This window comes from Pelobates fuscus, chromosome 3 (assembly GCF_036172605.1).
Source record: "Pelobates fuscus isolate aPelFus1 chromosome 3, aPelFus1.pri, whole genome shotgun sequence".
Classification (NCBI taxonomy): Eukaryota; Metazoa; Chordata; class Amphibia; order Anura; family Pelobatidae; genus Pelobates; species Pelobates fuscus.
The window spans coordinates 397781471-397794380 of NC_086319.1; the positions used below are offsets into that span (position 1 = coordinate 397781471).

The window sequence follows — 12910 nt, forward strand, 5'->3', positions numbered from 1 at the left end:
CCTGCGTTACCACATTTAAAACATAACTGAGCTTTCTATTTAATCCTGATTTTCTGTGTAAAATTTAAACTCATATTTTAGAGAATTGAGTCTTGTGTTTTAGCAAAAATATTTTGTACATTAAGCAATATGGTTATGTTTAAAGTATTGTTACCAGAAACATTTTAAAGGGCTCTTCTAAGAGATCTCTTTGTCATAGCAATTATAGAGTTGGATTTTGTTTTAAGAAATGAGCATGTTGAATAGTGATGTCCCCTTAGATGTTAATTGGAGAACTGCTATTCACTAACACGAGCTGAGGTTATCTCTTCTAAGATAGAATTAGAGCTTAATGTTCACTGTATTTTATCCTGGGCTTTAATTTAGATATAATGCCTTTAGTGATGTTCTGAGGATATTTGAGTGACATTGATTGATTGTATTGTTCAACACAAGCACACTTATTTTTCAACATGATTAATAGAAATAGAATACAATAAGGGAGATGTGTCAAAGTATTGTGAAGTATCTGTTATTTTTGTTCTTTAATCTGTTCATATTTATTAAATTGTTGTAAAAATGATTTAAAACGTGTTGGATTTTCACTGCCATATTTCTTCAATTTCTCAGATATATCCTTTATAGAAAATACCTCTAAATTTAGAGACCACACTGACTAAGATGAAAGACCATATTGACCAAGCTAAGTAATTCAATGTATGTTCCATAGATAGAACACATTCATTTTATGATCCATACTCTATTTATATTTTGTTTTCCTTTCCAGAGCTTGCGCTTTAACCTAGAACATTTTGGGAATATATTGTGCTTCCATTAAGTGGTCGAGAAAGCAGCTAAATGGTTTTGTCTGGCATGTTGGAGCCCATGTGGACATTTATTGTCTTCTGTGTTCTACAGATAGTAAATTCAATTGACCAGGGCTGCAGATTACCCAGCACTGAACTTGCAGGCATGTCAGCTCCTGGAGATATTATAATTGGTGGGGTGATGCCTATTCATGTGGACAAAATATACCCTAAATTTACCTACAAAGAGAAACCACCCCTTGCTTTCTGCACAAAGTGAGACTTATTTTTATTAAACAAATGTTTTTCTCTGGTCTGATAATGTCCTGTTTAAAATAGGGTAGATGGTAGAGAAAATCATGCATACACATTTCAGTTAGGAAACAAATAGAATCTAATGTAACATACCATTATTCATTATTTTTCTTTACAAGGTAGAAATGTGAACTATAAAGGCATAATTGGCTTCTAATGCAATACAAAATAAATAAACACTTTTCAACGTAGGTCACCAGGAGGCCTCCAACACTCATAGATTAGGGTTTACCTATTTATCTTCACATTTGTTAAACTAGGATGGTTCTTTGACTATTCAGCAGATCCATTCTGACTCTAAGCATTACATATACATTCCATTACATATTGTTATTTCTTTTTGGTTTTAACATACAGTGCCTTTGACTAGGCCATTTTAACACATTTACATGTTTCCCCTTAAACCACTCAAGTGTTGCTTTAGCAGTGTGTTTGGGGTCATTGTCCTGCTGGAAGGTGAAACTCCGTCCTAGCCTCAAATCACGCACAGTGGTACAGGGTTTGCTCGAGAATATCCCTGTATTTAGCACCATCCATCTTTCCCTCAACTCTGACCAGTTTGACTTTTTACCTATTTTGTTACATTACAGTCTTAAGTTCAATGTTTTATTAATATGAATTTTATGTGATGGATCAGAACACAATAGTCTAAGTTGGTGAAGTGAAATTAGAAAAATATATACATAAAACTATTTTTAGAAAATTGGCATGTGCATATAGTCACATAATTAGTTAAATGATGTCCACCTGTGTGCAATCTAAGTGTCACATGATCTGTCATTACATATGCACACCATTTTTGGAAAGGCCCCAGAGGCTGCAACACCTAAGCAAGAGGTACCACTAACCAAACACTGCCATGAAGACCAAGGTACTCTCCAAACAAGTAAGGTACAATGTTATTGAGAAGTACAAGTCAGGGTTAGGTTATAAAAAAATACCCAAATCTTTGATGATTCCCAGGAGCACCATCAAATCTTTCATAACCAAATGGAAAGAACATGGCACAACAGCAAACCTGCCAAGAGATGGCCGCCCAGCAAAACTCAAGGACCGGGCAAGGAGGGCATTAATCAGAGGGGTAGCACAGAGACCTAAGGTGACCCTAGAGGAGTTGTAGAGTTCCACAGCAGAGACCGGAGTATCTGTACATAGAACTACAATAAGCCGTACGCTCCATAGAGTTGGGCATTATGGCAGAGTGGCCAGAAGAAAGCCATTACTTTCAGCAAAAAACAAGATGGCACGTTTTGAGTTTGCGAAAAGGCATGTGGGAAACTCCCAAAATGTATGGAGGAAGGTGCTCTGGTCTGATGAGACTAAAATTGAACTTTTCGGATATCAAAGAAAACACTATGTCTGGCGCAAACCCAACACATCACATCACCCAAAGAACACCATCTTTGTTGATTTTTTTTTTTAGCAGCAGGGACTGGGGAACTGGTCAGAGTTGAGGGAAAGATGGATGGTGCTAAATACAGGGATATTCTTGAGCAAAACCTGTACCACTCTGTGCGTGATTTGAGGCTAGAACGGAGTTTCACCTTCCAGCAGGACAATGACCCCAAACACACTGCTAAAGCAACATTTGAGTGCTTTAAGGGGAAACATGTAAATGTGTTGAAATGGCCTAGTCAAAGCCCGGACCTCAATCCAATAGACAATCTGTGGTAAGACTTAATTATTGCTGTTCACAAGTGCAAACCATCCAACTTGAAGGAGCTGGAGCAGTTTTGCAAGGAGGAATGGGCAGAAATCCCAGTGGTAAGATGTGGCAAGCTCATAAAGACTTATCCAAAGTGACTTGGAGCTGTGATTGCCACAAAATGTGGCTCTACAAAGTATTGACCTTAGGGGGGATGAATAGTTATGCATTTTGACTTTTTCTGTTATTTTGTCCTATTTGTTGTTTGCTTCACAAAATATATATATATATATATATTCAAAGTTGTGGGCATGTTCTGTAAATTTAATGATGCAAATCCTCAAACAATCCATGTTAATTCCAGGTTGTGAGGCAACAAAACACGAAAAATACCAAGGGCGGTGAATACTTTTGCAAGGCACTGTATAAAGAGGCAAAATGATATTCTCATCCTGATAATTAATGCCCTTTTTCATGCATGACAAAACCTTACTGGCTGTAGCCATTGCTGATTGAGATTGCACATTGTTGCATAGTTTGTTGTCTATAACAATTTCCAAGTCCTTTTCGTGTGTTGTTATCCCTAATTCGCTTCCATTATGGGTATACGATGATTGTGCATTCTTTACGCCAAAGTGCACAACTTTGCATTTTTCAACATTGCTATAATATCTGTCTGTCTGTCCTGCTGGTGTTCTGTCTGTCTATGGCTAATAAGTAATGTGCTATTTTACAGAAAAGAAAGGTAGATAAAGAAAATAGTTAACTCATAGAATTAAATTGCTGAATATATAAAGTTAGTCCCGAAAAAATCAATATAAAGGAGATAAAATGCAAATCTTTTTTAGGTTTATGAAAAAAAACATTCAAATATGATGTCAAGTTTCTGTTGCTCCTTTTATACGCGCACAGGTTCCAATTCGAGACCTATCAGTATATCCAGGCGATGAGATTTGCTGTGATGGAAGTCAACCAGAATCCAGGTCTGTTACCCAATATCACACTGGGGTTTGAGATCCATGATTCCTGTACAGTTCTACAGAGGGCAATAGGAGGCACCCTGCAGATGCTTACTGGCCTAGGTCAATCTCTGCCAAATTATAGATGCCGTCAAAATACTCCCCTGGCAGCTATTATTGGTCATTCCATGTCCACTTACTCCATGCTGATAGCTCATATCCTAGGGTTATACCGATACCCACAGGTAAGACATATGTTTACTGTTCATAATGCAAAAATAGTTATTGCAACATTAACAATATTTTATTTTCTAGCTGAATTCAGATTACAGGTTGATTAAATCCCTCCTATATCTATGACAGCTTTTAGATACTATATTGTACAATCATTATTATAATGACTGTTCAAATGCATAATGAATTTTTTTTGTCAGTTAAAATTAAAATATGGCTACCTAATTGTGGTTGTTGCGCCTGGGCATGACTTTGTTGAGTTCTGTTGATGAATAAATAGATTTATTGAGCCATACAGCAGAGTTGTCAATATTGGGGAGATACACATAGTTATACATACAATTTATAGTGTTTAACAGTCAGTGTATAGTGTCCATCCCCATGCCTCAGTTGTTAAAAAAATGTGTTTACATGTCTTAGTTTAGTATATTGAAACCAGGAAGCTCCCATTAGAACAAGGTAAGGTGACAGGTGGCCATTTTTTTTAACATAAAACCAGCATAACATAACCTGTAGAAAAAATACACAATGAACAAGGTGTACGTCATAAACAAAGAAAACGTGCATATACTCCACACTTCTACCATATCCAGAGGCCCTGTCCTCACTCATAGCCCATCAAGAAAGACACCACTCTGGAATGCAGAAAGCTTGGTTTTATCTTGCTATAATTCAATAGCATCATGATCGCTTTCAGTCGCTCTAACGGTATTGCAGCGATGCCTCGATGTCCAGGCATTGTGCAATACCCCCATCACTGCTGGGCCCCCGAGTGATTATTCCCCCCTGAAAGAGCGGTCACATGGCCGCAATAGGTGTCTATACTGCTGCTAGCAGGTGGACCGCCTGAACTGACAGGCAGTGAAAAAAAAGATAAAAATAAGTTAAAAAAACACAGTTTAAAAAATAAATAAAATAACGTTAATAAATAAATATATATATATATACACACACATTTATTATATCTATATACATATATATATATATATATATATAAATATATATAACTTCATACTAAGTGTATTTTTTATTAATATATACACATATATATATATATATATATATATATATATATATATATATATATATATATATATATATATATATATTTTAAATTCTTTATTTTATTTGTACATAGAGTGAACAATCAAATTTGCACTGCCACGACAGCTGGTGCAAACAATAAGCATATATACAATACAATTTTTTATATAAACAAACAGGTCAAGGGTATCAACATGAGTTATAGTGTGCTTCCAGGAAAAACTGCTACATGTCTAGAATAAGTAAACATATTCTAACGAGCTAGGCTAAATTGTAGCTTTGGAACAGAAAGAGATTACTTAAACTCTGCTTATCATAGTACCAATGTGGGCAAGGTTACATGCTAAGTGTTAAACCAGCTTGTTCTAGCAGTCATGCTTATAGACTGAGTAAACAGGTGAATCGACTGCGGTCTGCCCCACTATAGTCATAGGGCAGATTAGATTTTCTGATAAATTAAACATGCAATACAAAAATCACATATGAGTAAGCTGTATGTATGGTAGCATGCAAAAAGAGATTGCAATTTTGCAATTAGTCAAGCTTAGGCTGAGATATAGTAAGTGGGGTTATAGCATGTTTAGGCCCACTTGATGGTGCTTAAAGCCACCTGATCGGCAAGCGTGTGGTGTGGTGTAGTGTAATGTGTCTCCTATCCCGGACAGCTGAATGGTGAGGCAGCCTGGGGCTTAGCACACGTTGTAGGCATTAATGCTGCCGGCATCCTGTGCTGTCAGTGAAGTGATTGTGGTGTCATGCTTGTAGACTGCACAGTGCTGTTGGTGTAAGTGGGAATCCATGCCCTCGAAGAGCAGCCCCATTCCTGCAATATTGACTAAGTGATGTGATAGGAGTATGGTATCATAGTGAGGTGGAGTGGTAAGTGGTGTGTGTCTCATGTGTGTGATATATACGTGCTGCGGTAGCAGTGAGTCAGAGTCCGCCTGTGTATAGTAAGTCCTTCTGCTGTAAGGTCCTCCATGGGTGGGAGGCTGGACTCCATCTTCCGACCATGCTGTCAGCCGATCCCGGTGCTTGGCGGGCTGGAAACCGATGCTTGAAGTGCTCGGGGAGTGATGGTAATCCGCGGGCAGAATGAGGCCTCTCCCCAGCCCCAGGCCTGGTATGGGGTCGGCATTGATGTCCTGCAGACCCGGGAATTCCGCAGGTCCGGGTCTCTCCCTGTGCGGGCGCCATGAAAGGCCCTGATCTTCCTCCTCCGCCGCCTGCGGCGGGTGGCCTTCCGGCGGTGCGGGTGTTGCCTCGGAGGGGGACTCTGGATGGCCCTCAGCCCGGGTGGGCGTTGAACACGTGGAGCATGGGTTGAGCATGGTGCTGAGCCCAGGACAGGCCCACTCCGCTTCATGGCCTCAGGTCCCTCTGCTTTCCCTCCTTGTGTAGGAGGTATTTGGGCAGTAGAGCGCTGTTCCAGTCTCTCTCAGAATCGGGTGAGTATGGTATCTGCGTGAGTAGTGGCTGTTGAGGTATTGGCCCTGGTGAGTGATATGTGTCCATTATTTTGTAAGGCCCGGTGTAGTTGGAGCCCACGATGCGGTAGGCAGTAGGAGACGCTGATAGCATACTTGCCGGGTCGGTGGGGACCGGGATAACCCCCGCCGGTCCATAGGGGGGGGGACAGGAACCCAATCCGGGATCAGCCTTGAGTTGTGGTGGCGGGAGAGCGGCCGTCTCCCCCGGGCCGACCATGCTGCTAGGCCGCAAAATTTGTTTGCTCAGAACCGGCTCGGAAGTCCACATGCGTGGTATCTGCTTGGAGTGCAGAGAGTCCCCTTCGATGATTAGGTCCGATTTTGCCGATTTGCTGGCTCTGCGCCTTGTAATTTTAGTGCATTTAGCGTGAATATGCAGGAGCTGCTGCAATGTGCGTCTGCTCCTGTCCGCGGTCAGGCCCCGCCCCAATATATACATTTATTAATATAAAAATACACTTGGTGCAGAATTATACACGTATATAATTTGTATATAAACTATATATGTTGTATATATATATATATATATTATAAAAATAAATAATAATTAATAAAAAAGTAAAAATAATAAAATAATAATAAAAATATATATAATTTTATACTAACTGTATTTTGATATATATATACATATATATATATATATATATATATATATATATATCAAAACACACTTAGAATGAATTTATATATATATATATATATATATATATGTATATATATATATATATATAAATAAAAAGAATTCGAAATATACATATGTTCATATAAATAATTACATAAATAATTTCATAAATACACATGTAGACTTCAAATATATAAATATGTATACATATTTAAATTCTACATGCATATTTACGTAATATTTTTACATAATTAAGTAATTTTATTGATTGCAATTTGGGGGACCTGCCTGACAACCCAGGCTGAAAGTCCAGAGAATTTAATTCGCTAGCACTGTATTTAACCCCTTAAGGACACATGACATGTGTGACATGTCATGATTCCCTTTTATTCCAGAAGTTTGGTCCTTAAGGGGTTAAACCTGTAACTTTCCAAGACACCCTAAAACCTGTACATGGGGGTACTGTTTTACTTTGTAGACTTCGCTTAACACAAATATTAGTTTTTCAAAACAGTAAAACATATCACAGTTTTTTTGCATTTTTTTACACACAAACTGTACTTTCACTGATGATATTGTTTTAATATGTTTTACTGGTCCAGAAATGAGAATTACCCCCATGATGGCATGCCATTTACAAAAGAAGACAACTCAAGGTATTGCAAATGAGGTATGTTCAGTATTTTTTAGTAGCCACTTAGTCACAAACACTGGTAAAAGTTAGAGTTCATAATAGTTTTTTGCTCAAACAAATATAAATGCTAACTTTGGCAAGTGTTTGTGACTAAATGGCTACTAAAAAAGACTGGACATACCACATATTGAATACCCTGGGTTGTCTACTTTTCAAAAATATATGGTTTGATGGGGTTAATAACATTGGCCAGCTTCAAAAATGTCCCAAATAGGACATGGGTGCATGATGACCAGCTGTGAAAATTCCAAGTTGGAAAACTGGAATGTGCACCCTCCAAATAAGGTATTTTAGCCCCAGAGAACCTGACACACCTATACATGGGTGGTATCACTGTACTCAGGAGATGTCGTCGCTGAACACATATTAGGGTACTTTGGCAGTAACCCTTAAAGTGCTTTGTACATGTAATCTTTAATTGCTATGTGTGTAAAAAAAAAACACCAATTATATATATATATACATAGATTGTGGTAAAATTGTTGCGTGATTGTGGCATAGATTGTGGTAAAATGGTTGCGTGAAAAGAGTCAAAATGTTTAATACCTTAGGTTGTCTTCTTTTAAAAAATATATAAATGTGAAGGGTTATTCAGGGATTCCTTACTGATATCAGTGTTACAATGTAACTTGCATTAATTTTGAAAAAAAATGGTTTGGAAATAGCAAAGTGCTGCTAAGAACATGTTAACATTAGTGATGCCCCGAACGGTTCGCTGGCAAATAGTTCCTGGTGAACATAGCGTGTTCGCATTCGCCACGGATGGCGAACATATGCGATGTTCGGTCCGCCCCCTATTTTTTTTTTTTTTGCGGCCAAATTTACTAATACTAAGTAAAAATTACTTAGTATTAGTAAATTTTGCCCATACTCGCAATACCGCGAGTATGGGCATGTCTATTAAACAGTGAGCAGCCTGTGGCTGCTCACTGTTAAAAAAAAAAAAAAAGGCCCCCCTCCCTGAGCGGGTGGGGGCCCTAAATACCAATGGGGGGACCTATTGTCCTCCCTCCTGGCCCCCACCCCTGAGCAGCGGGTGGGGGCCCTAAATACCAATAGGGGGGACCTATTGTCCTCCCCCCCGGCCCCCACCCCTGAGCAGTGGGTGGGGGCCCTAAAAATAACAATAAGGTGGGGACCTACTGTCCCCCCCGGCCCTCACCCCTGAGCGGTTGGTGGGGCCCTAAAAATAACAATAAGGTGAGGGACCTATTGTCCCCCCCGGCCCCCACCCCTGAGCGGTGGGTGGAGGCCCTAGATACAAAGGGTCCTAGTCACCCCTCCCCCCCAACATTTTTTATCTCCCTACCTACCCCCCTCACCCTAAAAATAATGAGGGGGGGACCTTTAACTAAAAACCTGTAAAAAAAAAAAAAAGGATAAAAACAACTTACCATTCGATGTTTTCTTTCTTCTAAAATCTTCTTTCTTCAGCCCCCAAAAAGTCCAAATAAAAAACCATAATAACCGAGGTCACCCCCTCATTATTTTTAGGGTGAGGGGGGTAGGTAGGGAGATACATTTTTTGGCGGGGGAGGGGTGTCCCCCCTTATTGTTATTTTTAGGGCCCCCACCCACCGCTCAGGGGTGGGGGTGGGGGTGGGACAGTAGGTCCCCCCTTATTGTTAATTTTAGGGCCCCCACCCGCCACTCAGGGGTGGGGGCCGGGGGGGACAGTAGGTCCCCCCTATTGTTAATTTTAGGGCCCCCACCCGCCGCTCAGGGGTGGGGGTGGGGGGGACAGTAGTTCCCCCCTCATTGTTAATTTTAGGGCCCCCACCCGCCACTCAGGGGTGGGGGCCAGGGGGGGACAGTAGGTTCGCCCGGTTCGCCCGGTTCGCGAACATTTGCGGAAGTTCGCGTTCGCGGTTCGCGAACCGAAAATTTTATGTTTGCGACATCACTAGTTAACATTGGGTATTTCTAAACTCAGGATAAAATTTAGAAACTATTTAGCATGGGTGTTTTCTGGCGGTTGTAGATGCGCAACAGATTTTGGGGGTCAAGATTAGAAAAGGTCTGTTTTTTAAAAAAAAATCATAATATTTTATAATTATTTTGATAGTAAATTACATGATAATATGAAAATAATAGTATCTTTAGAAATACCATTTAATGGCGAGACCATCTGTGTATAATATGTGTGGGTACAGTAAATGAGTATGAGGGAAATTACAGCTAAACACAAACACCGCAGAAATGTAAAAACAGAACTTGTCCCAAATGTTAAGAACATTGAAAAGCGGTCTGGTCACTAAGGGGTTAATACAGATTTTCTTATTGAAATTAATAAAGAATATACATTTTTACTATTTTCTGGATTCTTTACTTCAGTCCTTTGGATATGTTGGATACATTTCTTTCTAGTTCTGCCACTTTTCTTGAACATTCAAACCCAGCTTAGGTTCTAATCCCAGTCAGGTTAGATCAGGGATAGGCAACCTTTGACACTCCAGATGTTGTGGACTACATCCCCCGTAATGCTCTTATACCCATAATGCTGGCAAAGCATCATGGGAGGTGTAGTCCAAAACATCTGGAGTGCCGAAGGTTGCCTATGCCTGGGTTAGATAATACATTTAGAAATTATAAATTCACATTTTTACCCTGACTGACCAGTGTCCTAAAGAGACCTATTACAACAACTTCAGAATTATGCAACCCTGCATAGAATATAATATCATTATTTATAAAAAAAATGGATGGACTATTCAGTTAACAGTTAATTACTTATACTTACATAAAAATATGTATATTATTTAAATGATAATTATGTCAGTAAAATTTTTACTATACATTATGATACTTAAAATAATAATAGGGGAAACCAGTCATATTTTAGCAGTTAGTTGTTATATTAAATGATAATAAATTACTACAACTATAGATACAACTCAATTTTTAGCATAATAATTTCATTCCAAAGTTAATCTACTGCAGGTGATCTGTGATGTCCACACAGATAAACTTTTATTTTAATATTTTAAAATTCATATATTTTTTTTAGAAAAAAATAATATACTGGTTAGTTGTTTTACTCTTAACTTTCATTTTTTGAATAAATCTTGTTTTCTTAAAGCGGCACTGTCATGCCGAACTTACCTTTCCTCAATCTCTTCCTCTTCTCCCCCTCTCTCAGGATCTGTTATTCTTTTCTTCCTGTCTTCTTTAGTTTTCTTTAAAACCATAAGACAAAGTAGGGACTCTTTGTCTTATGGGATTCCTCCGCTTGACCAGCTCTGACCAGCGGAGGAGCAAAGTGTGCTTCATTTCCGCTGGTCAGAGCAATTTTCCCATGATCCCTAGCTTTCCTCCCAGTTCCCACAATGCTTCCTGTCAGTATTGCCGAACGTCCTGTCACTTAGACAGAACGCCGGCAAAACTGCCGAATTGCATCCTAACAGAATGAGAAGAGTTTCTCCATTGGTGTTAGGATGCAATTCGGTACTTTGTTCGGATCGGAATTTCATTCAAATGAATGAAACTCCGATGCTATTCATTGCTGTGGCTGCATCTTGCAGCCGCTTAGTAGATAACTCCCTAATTCCCACGGTATCAGGGAGCTATCTACTAAAAGGCTGAAAGACCTAAATTGGTCTTTCAGCCAAATTTACTAACACCAAGTAAAAATGACTTGGTATTAGTAAATAATATGCCCCTACTCGCTATACCGCGAGTAGGGGCATGTCTAGTAAGCAGTGAGCAGCCTGTGGCTGCTCACTGTAGAAAAAAAATAAAAAAAATATTGCCCCCCACCCCTAAATGACGGGTGGGGGCCGTAAAGTAAAATAAGGGAGGGAGACCTATTGTCCCCCCCCCCCGCCCCCACCCCTGAGCGGTGGGTGGGGGCCATAAAGATAATGAGGGGGGGGGACCTACTGTCCTCCCCCCCGGCCCCCACCCCTGGGCGGCGGGTGGGGGCCATAATAGTAGTAGGGGGGGGGGACCTACTGTCCCCCCCCCCGGCCCCCACCCCTGGCCGGCGGGTGGGGGCCATAATAGTAATAAAGGGGGGGGGGGACCTACTGTCCTCCCCCCCGGCCCCCACCCCTGGGCGGCGGGTGGGGGCCATAATAGTAATAAGGGGGGGGGGACCTACTGTCCTCCCCCCCGGCCCCCACCCCTGGGCGGCGGGTGGGGGCCATAATAGTAGTAGGGGGGGGGGACCTACTGTCCTCCCCCCCGGCCCCCACCCCTGGCCGGCGGGGGCCATAATAGTAATAAAGGGGGGGGGGGACCTACTGTCCTCCCCCCCGGCCCCCACCCCTGGGCGGCGGGTGGGGGCCATAATAGTAATAAGGGGGGGGGGGATCTACTGTCCTCCCCCCCCCCCCGGCCCCCACCCCTGGGCGGCGGGTGGGGGCCATAACGATAATGGGGGGGGGACCTACTGTCCTCCCCCCGCCCCCACCCCTGGGCGGCGGGTGGGGGCACTAAGTAAATTCCCCCCCCCCCCCCATCAAGGTGACTAGGGGTGCCCAAGCCCCTAGTCACCCACCCCCCACCCAAATAAAAAATGCCCCTACCTACCCCCCTCACCCTAAAAAATAGTGAGGGGGGAATAAAATTGCTAACCTGTAAAGTAAAATTAAACTTACCATTCGACGTCTTCTTTTTTCTAAAATCTTCATTTTTCAGCCCCAAAAAAGGCCAAATAAAAAACCATCATAGCCGTCGAACTAAAAATAAAATAAAAAACCCGAGCGCAAAAAAAAAACCCGACGAAAAGAAAAAACCCGAGCGCACAAAAAAATAATCCATCTTCACCCATGGAGGGCTCCGCGCAGACTGAGCTCCGCAGGGCGGGGCAAGGCTTATAAAGCCTTGCCCCGCCCTGCAATTAGCCTAAGAACACTCTGATTGGTGGGTTTAAGCCAATCAGAGTGCTCTTTGTCATTTTACAAGCGTGGGAAAGTTCTTTGGAATTTTCCCACGCTTGTAAAATGACACAGAGCACTGTGATTGGATGGCTTGAAATCCATCCAATCACAGTGCTCTGTGTCATTTTACAAGCGTGGGAAAATTCCAAAGAACTTTCCCACGCTTGTAAAATGACACAGAGCACTGTGATTGGATGGCTTGAAATCCATCCAATCACAGTGCTCTGTGTCATTTTACAAGC

At 41.2% G+C, this 12910-nt stretch overlaps 1 protein-coding gene across 1 annotated transcript in view; it reads left to right on the forward strand.

Annotated features, from left to right (window-relative positions):
- Positions 1-837: 837 nt before the first annotated feature.
- Positions 838-12910, forward strand: part of LOC134601895 (extracellular calcium-sensing receptor-like) — a 47586-nt gene continuing 35513 nt past the window's right edge. The window contains exons 1-2 of the mRNA XM_063446399.1: positions 838-1061; positions 3658-3949. Of these exons, the coding sequence (XP_063302469.1) occupies positions 838-1061; positions 3658-3949 (516 nt within the window). The remainder of the gene's footprint in view (positions 1062-3657; positions 3950-12910) is intronic.